A 13,570-nucleotide genomic window follows, 5' to 3' on the forward strand; every position below is an offset into this window, starting at 1 on the left:
TAGTTACTTCTTAGGTTATAATCGTTACCTCTATATCACTAAATATTTCAACTGTATCGATTCTCACATATCTTCTCTTGTGATTATTCTGTATGTATACCTATGTTTTTATGGAGGTGTTCTCTGCTTGACCTTGATTGAAAATGTTATTGTATTTCCAAATTTATATGTATGTAAATTTATGTTTAATGTGGAGCTTTTCTCCCCGGGTCTCCGCTGAAAATGGATATTATCCAGTCGGACTAACCCGGTCAACAAATGTAAAATAAAATAAAAAATAAAAATGTCAGGGAAACTCGGTCCAAGGCACCAGAGGCCCTTTTGCATATCGGTGTCGTGGAACTGAGGGCGGTGCTACTAGCATTGCAAGCATTTAATTGTGATCCAATCAGATAACATGTCAGTGGTCTGGTACATCAACAAGCAAGGGGGCACCAGATCTTACCCATTATGCCGAGAGGCCTTGAGAATATGGCAGTAGGAGATAGCTTCCAACTGTTTTCTAATTGCACGCACATTCCCGGGAGCTCCAAAGTAATAGTGGACAAATTGAGCAGGTGCATTCTGCAACCTCACGAGTGGTCCCTCAATCCTATGATAGTGGCAAGAATCTTCAACTGCTGGGGCCAGCCTTGCTGCAGCCTAGTCTCCTTCCCAACCAACTACAAGTGCAACAACTATTTTGCCCTTATCCCCCCTCAGGGACAGTCAACGAGAGATGCTCTAGTCCACGCTTGACCCTCGGGTCTACTTTATGCTTATCCTCCTCTTCCCCTCATCTCCCAATTTCTAAAGAAAGCAAGACAGTTGAAGAGCAAAGTGATCCTCATTGCTCCATACTGGCCTCGACAAGTCTGGTTCCCCTTCCTCTGGCCTCACCTGCTAGATCATTCGTGGATCCTGAATCCATCCCCAACATTGATCTCCCATCCGCAGGGTCTGACTCACCCCAATCTAACAACCCTGAAACTGACAGCTTGGTCTCTCTACTTCCAGTGATTGCCAGGCAGGAAAATCTCTCCTCCCCTGTGCGCAATATTCTTATTACATCTCATAAATCGTCCTCCAGACTAATCTATCTCAATAAATGGAAAAGGTTTTCTCTATGGGCAGCGAATAAACAGTTAGACCCCTTGTTAGCCCCAATTTCTGTGTTTTTGGATTACTTATCACATCTTTTCCACTCTGGCATGTCTGCTTCTACTGTTTGTCTGCATTTAGCTGCCATCTCAAATTTCCACATTGGTTTTCAGGATTCTTCGCTTATGTCACATAGCCTCTGTAAAACTTTCTTGAAGGGGGTTATCCACTTAAAACCTCCCTTTAGAGAACTGGTACAATCTTGGGATTTGGCATTGTTTCTGCAAGCTCTAACAGCTCCCCCCCTTTGAACCTGCATGTTCATGTGATGTAATATATCTCTCTTGGAAAACTTTGTTTCTGATTGCAGTCGTATCATCCAGACGCTTGTCAGAACTTTAAGCCTTGTGCATCAAACCTCACTATCTTAGCTTCCATAAGGATAGGGCATCACTGCAAACTAATTCTTCCTTTTTACCAAAACTGGTGTCAGAGCGGTCTATCAACCAATCTATTGATCTCCCAGTGTTCTTTCATAACCACTCTAACAAGGGAGACTGTTGCCTGCACTCCTTGGATGTTCATAAGCAAATACGATTTTATCTGGACAGAACAAAATCTACCCATAAATCAGACCAACTGATTCTGGCCTTTTCTGGACCTAGACAAGGTGATCCTGCCTTAAAAGTTACTTTGGCTTCATGGTTGAGAAATTGTATTACCTTTATCTACAACAAAAAATAACATAACTGTGCCTCACAGAGTGAAAGCACCTTCTACAAGGTCTATGGCAACTTCAGCAGCTTTCCATGCTAAGGCTTCCCTCAATAATATTTGCTCAGCTGCGACTTGGGCCAAACATCATACCTTTATTCTTCATTAAAATTGGACTTGGCCTCCAGAGGTAGAGCTTCTTTTGGCTCCATGGTGCTCAGGAATGTCCTTCCATGAGGGCTACCCAGGGATACAGGTAGCTAGGGACTCTGTCCCATCAGTAAGGAATGAACGAAGATTAACAACATCGGATAAAGAAGTTATGTCTTACCATAACTTTCCATCTGTGCTGTTGAACTTCATTCATTACTTCCCACCCTCCGTCCCCCTCCGGAGGTTCCTGGTTGATCTCATATACTCCTTTATTGTAGGTCTGTTATGACCAGAGGTAGCCTCTACTTTTGTCTTTTAACTTGCAAACTCAATGTGAGGTAACAGGGAGCAGAGCATTCTGGGTAGGACCTTGGCTCAAGAGTTTTGGCTGACACGAGCTTGATATTTGGCCGGCTCGGTTCCGAGGACAGAACTGATAACCCATCAATAATGAATGAACGAAGATCAACAACACAGATGGAACATTATTCTATTTATTTTATTTTATTTTACATTTGTTGACCGGGCTAGTCTGGCTGGATACATGTCCATTTTCAGTAGAGGCCCGAGGAGAAAAGCTCCACTATATACTAGAAGGTAACATAAAAATAGTACAACGGGATGCAAAATTATAAGCATGACAAGAAAATCAGTCCAATGTAGCATAGTAATGGTACTAAAGCAATTTGACAATAACTATAATTAGCAAAACTTAAACGATACTATAATTAGCAAACTTAACAAAGCTATAGCTATAACATAGAGTGATGATTTATGTTTGCAAATTCTTTGCTGTAGTAGGAATAGTACAGCCATAAAAGAAAGAAAGTAGTAAATTACATAAGAGTCTATAAGGTATTTACAGTATTCACAATTGTTATCATCGTTTTGTGCCAGGGCAATAGATTGAGGCAGATTTGCATAGCTGGGAGCAACCTATAAATTTGGGGGGGATAACAGGTTGCAGAGGTAAAGTAGTATCCAAGTGGATAGTAGATAGTTGCAGAAGAGGGGTAGTATTAGTGATAGGGACAAGCATAGAGGTAAATGGAGAGAAATGAGAAGAGGGTTGGATGCTCAGGTCAGTCAGGGTTTGAGCAGGGGCATAGCCAGTGAGACTTAAAATAGTTCCTCAGTTGTTTCTTGAAAAGTTGAGAAGAGCCTAGAGAGGTCAGTTCTATGGGAAGTTTATTCCAGTATGAGCCAATGGCGTTTGTAAACAAGGTGTCACCAGCTTTGTTGTGTGTTTTGAGAGTGGCAACTAGTAGTTTGTTGGCTGAACGAAGGGAAGTAAGATTCCTGTAAGGGGCAACAAGGTTATTTAGTATGGGTGTATTAGAAGGGTAGTGGATGATTTTATAGGTGATAACTAATTGATGTAGGAGAATAAGATTTTGGAGTTCGAGCCAGTCAAGCTTTTTGAGGTTAACACAATGATGGGTGTGAAATGGGGAACCTGTGGCAAACCTGGCAATGCTATGATAGGCCATGGCAAGTTTCTGAAGGTTAGATTTTGAAAGGTTTATAAAGGATGGGGAGGCATACAATGGTGTGGAGATAAGATGAGTTTGGGCTAGAGACACCCCTGTAGATGCTGTTAGAAAGGGCTTAGGTCTATTAAGAGCACCAATCTTTTTATTAACAGCTTTGATGGTTAGGTCGTTGTGGTAATCAAAGTTTAGTTGATTATCTATTGTGACGCCTAGTAGTTTAATGGTGTAATGATAGTGCCATTGTCAGACACAATTGAAAAGGAGAGAGGGGCGGATTTAAGGGTAGGAGAGAAAAGTAATAGTTTGTTTTTTTTGGGATTAAGGAGGAGACAGATATCTTGGAACAATTTTTTTGCTGCTGTAAAGACTTGGGTAGAAGAATGAAGTTCGGCTGGAGAAGCAGCAGAACAGATGAGAGTTGAATCGTCTGCGTATTGAATACATGTGGAAGTGGAAAGAGAGGTAGACAGGTTATTTATAAATATGGAGAAGAGAAGGGGTCCTAAGATGGATCCTTGAGGGACACCGATAGTGACTGGGAGCAGAGAGGAAAGATGGTTGTCCCAGAGGACTGCTTGTTGTCTATCTTTCAAGTAGTAGTCAAACCAGTGCAATGCCAAAGGTTCGAGAGAGAGACATTTCAAAGTGTCTAGCAGAAGGTGATGGTTCACCATATCAAAGGCTTTAGAGAGGTCAAGAAATAAAGCAGAGGAGAAGAGGTTGTTATTGCGATTTTTGTTGATAGTGTCTGAAAAGGAGAGAAGAGCAGTGGAGGTGCTATGGAAAGGTCTAAAACCATGTTGGGAGTCAGAAAGTAGGTTATTATGTAAAAGATGATGTAGAAGTTGTTGGTGTATACAACGTTCCATAAGTTTAGATAGAGGTGATAATACGGCTATAGGATGGAAGTTGGAAAGTTCATTAGTGTTTCCTCCTTTATGCAGAGGAATGATATGGGAGACTTTCCAGAGGGAAGGAATAGTAGATTCAGTTATTGTTCTATTAATTAAGATGGAGAATGGGTGTGCTACTTCAGCTGCTGCAAGCTGCAGATATTCAGCTGGTAGTAGGTCGGTTGAAGGAGTGCATGGTTTAAGTTTTGAGAGTAATTTGTATATATAGGTTGTGGAGACTGTACTAAATGTTAGAGTGGGGGTGTTATTTTGAGGAGAGGTCATTTTGAGGGAAGTGTGGGGAATCATGGTCTTTGCTAGAGAGGTGACTGTTTCGGAGAAGAAGGTGTTGAATGTACTGGTTATTAAGTTGGGTGGAGTCTGCACTAAGTTAGCTGGAGTAGGTGTTTTGGTATTACCTGGATGGAGCAGTTTATTGATTCCTGACCAGAATTTTTTGGGGTTATGATTTTGATTTTGTTGGCGTTGAAGTTAATAATTTTTTTTATCAAGATAGGTAAGTTTTTTTGTAGTGTTTCTAAGGTATTTGAAGTTTTGGTGTTCAGTTGGGTTTTTAGTAGTTCTCCATTTTGTCCATTGTTTATTCCTTAAATGCATCATTTGCTTGGTATCTTTAGAAAGCCATGGGGCAGCTTTGGATCCTGTTCTAATTACGCTAGAGGGGGCGTGATGCTAAAGAATTTGGAGGAATGTGTTGTTAAAATGGGCAACTGCTTCCTCAAGTGGCAGGTGTTTTAGAGTTGACCAGTTATACTGTTTGAGTTCATTGAGGAAGCTAGGAAGGTTAACGTTTTTTTTTTGCTACGTATAATACGATAGTTGGGCGGATTTAAATTGTTGTTTTTTTGTTTGGTGATGTAGGTGGGAAGATGGTCGCTGATATTGTCAGGGAGTATACCAGTTTTATAAGAGAGAGGATTATTGTTGACCAATATCCAGTCCAAGGTGGCTTGTTTATTGGTAGATTTGTGAATTCTAGTGGGGGAGTTTATAGTTTGTTGAAAAGTAAAGAGGTTGAGGTGATGGGTGGGTTTGGGGGATATGCAAGAGTTCCAGGCAATGTTAAAGTCTCCTAGGATTATGGTTTCCTGAGGAAAGCTACTGGAGAGCCAGCTAAGAATGTTTTCCAGTGTATTTAAGTTGTTGCCAGGAGGGATATAGGAACAAATTATATATATGGCTTTGTTTTTATTTAAGTGGAATTTGCTGCAGAGTATTTCAGCATTGGCAGGGGAGGGAGGGAGTCAATAGAGGACACTTGCAGTTGAGATTTATAGAGTAAAGCAACACCACCACCCTTTTTGCTTAGACGATCCCGCCTTAAAATGCTATAACCAGGAGGAGTAATGTCATTGTCTTTGGTGCCTGGTTTAAGCCAGGTTTCAATAAGACAGAGGATGTCAAATGAGTAGAGGTCAATTAAAGCATGGAGTTGTGTTATTTTATTGTTAATGCTCCGAATATTTAGTTGTGCTATATAAAGGGAGTTAGAAGAGAAAGGTGAGTTTGAATTGTTAGTATTTGGTTTTGTGAGGGTGTTAAGGAGGGAATTGTTTGGGCCAGGGTTGGGGTGGATGTCCCCATGTAGCAGTAAGAGTATTTGAGGAAGTGGGAATATGTTTGAGTTTTTGGAGGGTATGATGTAGAACTTTCTAGGTGTGTGAAACCTGTTATGTGGTATTCTGTGATAGAGTGGGGGAAGGTAGGAACATGATGACAGGAGGTTAATGTAGGTTTGATTAGCTAGGGGAAGGAATGAACCTGTGTATTTAGCTAAGCTAGGAGATCTGCTAAGGGTGTAGTATTCATAGGAAGTAAGGGTATAGTATAAAAGAAGGATGTTAAATAGTATGAGTAGATAAAGTAGTTTGAAAGGCAGGGGCATGTTGAGTTTGGTATGCTTGGCAAGGTTAGAAATTAGTAGTATTTGGATGGTGGGGATAGGGGTGTGGTAGTGAGTCAGGAGTGGAGAGTTAGTGAGAACGAGGTAGGAAATTGGATATGGTGTGAGAAAATTGGGGGTGTGGCCGAGCAAGTATAAGGCTAGGGTTACTGGGTGTGGGTGGGAACTGGGGGTAGGGTAGGGGAGCGGAGTGAGCCCGCAGGGCGAACGGAGTGGGAAGAGCCAGAGAGAGGACCAGGGTGCAGAAAAACAATCAGTGAGAAGTGAAAGAAGCACTGGGTACAGGGCAAGGTAGGAGTGGACAAAGAGAAGGGGTACAGAGAGGATGATAGGTAAGTTGGGAGAGATAAAATACAAGTTTAGATGCTCAGAGAGGTAGTACAGTTGGGTGTAGTAGAGAGATAGAAATGGGGTTGAGACCAGGAAGATATCATGAAAAGAACAAAACTCTGGTGGGATAGGTAGGGATAAGAGATTTACTAGGACTAGGGTACCACCTAGTGGTCAAAGTAAAAAATAAAGGAGAGGCAGAGCAGGCAAAGAGCAAATTACTGGGAATGTGGGGAGGTACAGGAGAGAGTTATCCTAGGGACAAAGATGCAGAGGGAGGGTAGGAGAGTGTGACTTAGCTGCTAAAGGAGGGGGGGTGTAGGCTGCTGGTTAACTTGGGGGGGGGAAGTCAAATAGTCTGGAGTTATATAACTTAAAAATTCAAATTAGCAGGACATACTTTCAAAAAAGGACTGTTCAGGGTAGAAAGTTTTGGTGGGAAGGACAAGCAAATCTTATTCAGGACTCTGTTCCTTAAATTGGATTCCACACGGGCCTCTTTAGAGTGGATAAAGGCAGGAACTCAGGTACACAAGGCTGGAGAAATATAAGGAAGAGATAGAATACAAATAAGTAAACACACAGAGGGTGAAGATCAGAGACAGCCAAAACATAGTATCTTAGAAACTGAGTCTAAAGACAAACAAATGACAGCCCCTTAACACATTGTAGAGCAGGCACACCAGAAAAGGATTAATAAATAGCAGGAAGCAAACAAACAGAATACACTTATTTACAAAATGTTTGAATGGGTATAAACAAGTTCCTTCTATGTAGTTATATTTTATGTAAGTCTTACACAGGACATGCATACATTATATTAATGCATCAATTGAAAACAGTTATGCAGTAACAGCATAAGTTGGTAGCTGTATCAAACAGCAGAGCTGAACTAAAGAATAGTTACAAACACTAGTTGCCTAGAAGTAAAGATGTTAAATGGAGTCTAAGAATTCCAGTAGAGAACAACAATCAAGTACAATGCATTGGCCTGCGACTATATTATGCAAGGCAGAGTCCAACAATGGGCAGTGGAGTTAACAAACAGTAGAACAGGAAGGTGCAGGTATCCTTAAGTCCAAAGCCCAATAAGAAGTCTTTCTTCTTTTTCTTAACGCAACTTTATTAAAATAAAAAATATAGCGTTTTTGCCACTCTTAATAAAGCAGCTTCTTCAGAGAAACAAGTTGTAATTCAAAAAGCACGCTTTTTATACCAACAGGAAGTGACAAAACTCAATATCACATTGCAGTTTTAGGTAATTAATATATGATTACATTTTTCTGTATATTAACTGTGTTAAAAAACTTATAACTTTAAAAATTGCATGTGAAACATGTAATTATTATGACTCTTATTTAAAATCTGTTTATAAAAAACATTATAAGAAACCTAACAGTCAACACTAGGTGAAAACTGACTCTTCTTTAAAGGTAAATGCATACACCTGTTATACAGTTGTTCTTAGTTTCTTCCAAGATAGTTACCTATCTAAAATAGCTTCTTAGTTGACTGTTAGGTTTCTTATAATGTTTTTATAAACAGTTTTTAAATAAGAGTCATAATAATTACATGTTTCACATGCAATTTTTAAAGTTATAAGTTTTTTAACACAGTTAATATACAGAAAAATATAATCATATATTAATTACCTAAAACTGCAATGTGATATTGAGTTTTGTCACTTCCTGTTGGTATAAAAAGCGTGCTTTTTGAATTACAACTTGTTTCTCTGAAGAAGCTGCTTTATTAAGAGTGGCGAAAACGCTATATTTTTTATTTTAATAAAGTTGCGTTAAGAAAAAGAAGAAAGACTTCTTATTGGGCTTTGGACTTAAGGATACCTGCACCTTCCTGTTTTATAGTTGGTTTTACATATTTTTTAACAAACAGTAGCATGGAGAATAACTGATACTGGTATACTTATACTACTATGTTACACAGTAAGCATTTAGTAGGGTTCCAGGAAAAAATTAGCATGGACCAAAACTTTCACATCAATTCTCAGGTCACAGAAAATTACCTATGAATTTAGAAGCTAAGGGTGTTTAAGAATATTGTGACATTGCCAAAGTAAACGTAAAACGCACTGTGTTAGTGTTAAAACAGTTTTAACTCCTTAGCAGGACAAGTAATTTTGTGCACTAAAACACTTCCAGCCTAACAGTAAAAAGCACTGTGTAGTTGGGACCACCTGGATGCTAGAAAAACGGCGCAAACTACACAGCCCGATAAAGAAGCTGCTTAAAAGGGTGTTTAAGAGGATACGCGTGGGCGCTAGGGTAAGCGGTGAAATACACCGTTCACTATGGATGCGGGTTGGATAGTTGTTTTAAGAGGCTGCGTACTCACAATAATTATTTATAAACAACAAGGTTCGAGTAAGCCAGCCATCAGAGAGTGCCTAGGCAAAGCCGCATAAATAGAAGTGGTGGTTTACCGGCTTTATTGTATCCGCTTAAAAAGCGATCCACGTGGGTCCCAAAAACGCAGTCATATCACTGTGTGTGGTCAGCTAGCAAATACTAAAGGTACAAATACGATAGAATTGTGAAGAACAAACAATACAAAGTGTATATAACTAATACAGATTAAGAAGAGAAGGTTATATTTAATTAAACAATGTAAAGAATACACAACCAAGGATACAACTAAGTACTCACATTCGGATATTCACTTCAAGCCCGAGATACGCAGCAGCCAAAGGGGAAAAGTAATAGGGAAGGGGCAACGTTAAGAGGGGTTTATTTGTAAAGTAGGACTGGAAATGAATCCAAGGGGGAGGAGAGAGAAAGGAAGGGGTGGGTACAGTTAAACAGCGAGTAGAAGGGAAACAGCGAACTCTGGGCAAAATGCTAACAGAGCTCAGAAAAAAGGAGTATTCCGTTTCAGGGTTAAGAGGTGATTACAGGTAGTAAAGTTAGAAACGAGAGAAGTATAGGGTAGAAGCGTGAGATGAAAATGGGTGTTATAGGTGTAGTGGGGAAGGGAATACTTTGAGGTAGGAAGAGAAGGAGAAATCAAGAGACAGTATAGAGGACTTAGGTAGAGCAGCAAAGGCAGCGGTACAACAATAGCAAATGTAGAAATATAGGGAAGAGCCAGAGAGAGGACCAGGGCACAGAAAAACAATCAGTGAGAAGTGAAAGAAGCACTGGGTACAGGGCAACATAGGAGTGGACAAAGAGAAGGGGTACAGAGAGGATGATAGGTAAGTTGGGAGAGATAAAATACAAGTTTAGATGCTCAGAGAGGTAGTACAGTTGGGTGTAGTAGAGAGATAGAAATGGGGTTGAGACCAGGAAGATATCATGAAGAGAACAAAACTCTGGTGGGATAGGTAGGGATAAGAGGTTTACTACAACTAGGGTACCACCTAGTGGTCAAAGTAAAAAATAAGGAGAGGCAGAGCAGGCAAAGAGCAAATTACTGGGAATGTGGGGAGGTACAGGAGAGAGTTATCCTTGGGACAAAGATGCAGAGGGGAGGGTAGGAGAGTGTAACTTAGCTGCTAAAGGAGGGGGGGGGTGTAGGCTGCTGGTTAACTTGGGAGGGACGTCAAATAGCCTGGAGTTATATAACTTAAAAATTCAAATTAGCAGGACATACTTTCAAAAAAGGACTGTTCAGGGTAGAAAGTCTTGGTGGGAAGGACAAGCAAATATTATTCAGGACTCTGTTCCTTAAATTGGATTCCGCACCGGCCTCTTTAGAGTGGATAAAGGCAGGAACTCAGGTACACAAGGTTTCAAAAAAGGACTGTTCAGGGTAGAAAGTCTTTGTGGGAAGGACAAGCAAATCTTATTCAGGACTCTGTTCCTTAAATTGGATTCCGCACGGGCCTCACATTATGGTAAGACACAACTTATTTTTAATGGCAAAAAATGCATAATACTATCCTTCGGGAAGTCATCCACCCCTGGTAACTATCATATTGACAACACACTCGTAAAAGTCAACCCAGTAGTCAGGGACTTGTGGACACACCCAGACAGTAATCTAGCTTTTGGCCGCCACATGTCTGCAGTAGTAAAGAAATCATTCCATGTTGTGCAACTTATAAACAAAGGTGTGGCATCTAGGTCCAAGGACGTCACTGTTCCACTGTATTCAATCTTCATCAGACCCTTCATTGAGTATGCTGCCCCCTTTAGTATGTACCTAACCAGGCACATCCAGTAATTGGAATGTCCACAAAGGTTCCTCACTAAGGGAATAAAGGGTTATGTAACATGTCATTTGTAGACCACCTCAAAGCCCTATCCCTTTATCCTACAGGCTGTTGAGAGATCTATGCCTGGCATACAAGGCATTGTCAGACCACACCCTGATGGACTTTCTGTATATCCGCAAAACAAGCACCACCAGAATTACCTGGTCTAAAGAATTAAACCTTGGCTGTGATATAAATAGGACATACTGGAGAGACAGGTATGCATTCTGGAGACTTCATCTTCTATGGAGCAGGCTCCCTATCTATGTGAAGCAGAGTTCCTCTCTAGCCCAGTTCAAGTCTAGCTTGAACGATTGGATGAACAGGAAATTCATCCCTTGTTTGTTACCTATATCTGTCATGCACACAGGCAGTCTGTAAATGGTTGATCTCCCAGGCCCTGGTTGTAAATGTTTCATCTCCCAAGCCCCAGCTTACACTTATCAAGTGTACCAGAACTTGCCAGAGATTTTGGATGCATGGTTAGGCTTAAAAAGGTCCTAGTGGTCATTAGACAAGTACACACCTATGAATGTTATCTTCACAGAGAAAGAGTTTCTTTGAGAGCTAATCTTTCTTTTATGCCTAAAGAGGTATCTGTATTTACTTTAACCGAATCTATCCAGCTTCCTGTTTTCTTTCCAGAACACAAAAATGAGAGGAACGATGCTTCGTACCACAGGTGGTATCTTCTGTTTAGTCTCTTCCCACATATCCTTAACTGTCACAACAGAGTAATTTCTAATCCATACTCCAAAATATTTAATTTTATCATGTCCTATAAATATAGCTATTGATGGACCAATTTGTGTGTGGGTACATAATGGGTCACAGAACTAAATATTTTAAAACTTGTGATCACTTGTTCATTTTTTTGTGAAGGTAAGAATGGACTACTGTGTCAAAACAGACTATTTCCAAATGGTTGTCTTAGGCTGTTGTCTTATTATTGGCTCATTCTACCTGGGACTTGATGTCATGTATGTGATTTCTGTTAGTATTATAGAAGCAGTTGTGCATACTTTTAGAAAGCACTGTAAATTAAATTCCTTTTCTAGGTCTTGGGAAGGCTTTGCTAGGACCCTTCTCCAGGGGTTGTGGACCCTTCTCCTTCCACCTTTCAGTCATTGCAGGTACAGATCTCAAGTATACCTCATCTTCATTTTGGGTCTTAAAAAGTCCATGTTCCTCAAAGTTCCACATTGAGTCTGTCACTCATTCAGTGTTATGAATTTTTTTAACTGATATCCACGGTAAATAGCAGTGAATCAGATAAATTCATCAAAATAATTTTTGTAAGTATAAAGTAACACATTTTAACCATCCTTTGACCTTCTTAGTTGAAGTTGTTAGGTTGTGTCCCACATTTTGCTCATTTGTTCCACATTGTGAGAGGCAGTGTTCCTCATTTAGGGGATGGAAGGTTGAGAACTATGACTACAAGCTGTGGTATATCTGTATATCTTAGGCTACTGCAACAGTGATCAGTTGATAAACATAGTATAGCTCTGTAAGTAATCTTATCATAACAGTAAATGTAGCAGTAGCCGCTCCCATCCTCCTCCTTGTTTTGTCTTTTAATGCCGAGGAATGTACATTTATTTATTTTTCTTTTCCTAGCAATGACCTCTCAGGGCTTATCCTCACTCTCTCAGCTGGCATGAAAGCTCTGAATGGTGTGCCCAACTCTTGCTTTTTTATTCATCTTAGCTTGAGCTAGTTAACTGGTCATGTGAAAGATATCTTGAAGATTTGGAAGCTTGGCCGCCTGTTATATCCTCTGCAGGATATAACCCATAACACTTAGGCTACTGCAGCAGTGACATTCAGGCATGTACTTCTATGGTCCATTTACTTACACAACTGTACTTTCCCTTCAGACAACCACACAGGAGGATCACTGGAGAATCTGTCCTCTCAGTTCTTACATCCTGAGCTGTACATTATCAGATACAGAAGTTGAGTACTCACTGTAATGCTCGACTTGTGAATAGAGTTTCAGCTGTAGAAAGTAACACACCCACCTTCCCCTTGCCATTTGTTTGCTGCTGAGTTGTGCTTCAGGGTGTCTGTGCTGTTTCACAAGATCCAGGACTAGAGGAGCAGGTGGAAATAGAGCATCATGAGGTGAAAGGTTTAACAGCCTGGGAAAGTTTTCTGTACTGTGAGCAGTTTTAATGAATCTTTTTAGTACTTGTAGTAGAAGCTGTCCTCACAGATCCAGTGTTATGGTGAGTACCCATAGATTTCATTTTAGTAAGTGATTTAGCACTGGGGTGACATTGTCCTGACCTGTGTCAAAATCTCTTTAGGAAAACAGCCTCACCAAATGTGAAGGCCAGAACATGTTTTTGAGTATTCCACTCGACTTGATGCAGCTTTAAAAGTTGTAGAATAACAAGGAAATATTTATGACTGTTATTTTGACTCTCTAAGATTTATTATTTTTGTTTTGTTTTTGCAGAGGATTCCTGCCCTGAAGGTACTAGCCAGAAACAGCTACTGTGGCTGTTCTCCTGCTGAAATTCTTAGGATGGAGCGTGTCATCTTGCAGAAGCTAAACTGGGACCTTCATACGGCAACACCCCTTCACTTTCTCCAAATTGTAAGTATTTATATTATTGCTGTTTTTACTGAATTAACAGAACTAAACATGAATTCCACTAGCTGCTCAGCCTTCTGTGGGTTATGATTTATGCAGCTGTTTCCAGGAGAACTTGATTTTCCAGTGGAACCAAAAGAGGTAGCTTGTGGGCCTCAAAGGAATCTT

The 13,570-nt window shown here is 40.3% G+C and overlaps 1 protein-coding gene across 1 annotated transcript in view; it reads left to right on the forward strand.

Moving 5' to 3' along the window:
- CCNI (cyclin I) overlaps positions 1-13,570 on the forward strand; it is a 1,428,732-nt gene that overhangs the window by 780,361 nt on the left and 634,801 nt on the right. Inside the window, exon 5 of the mRNA XM_044061168.1 lies at positions 13,265-13,405. Coding sequence (XP_043917103.1) covers positions 13,265-13,405 — 141 coding nt within the window. The remainder of the gene's footprint in view (positions 1-13,264; positions 13,406-13,570) is intronic.

The sequence above is a fragment of the Protopterus annectens genome, chromosome 2.part0 (assembly GCF_019279795.1).
Source record: "Protopterus annectens isolate FY-2018-M chromosome 2.part0, PAN1.0, whole genome shotgun sequence".
Lineage (NCBI taxonomy): Eukaryota > Metazoa > Chordata > Ceratodontiformes > Protopteridae > Protopterus > Protopterus annectens.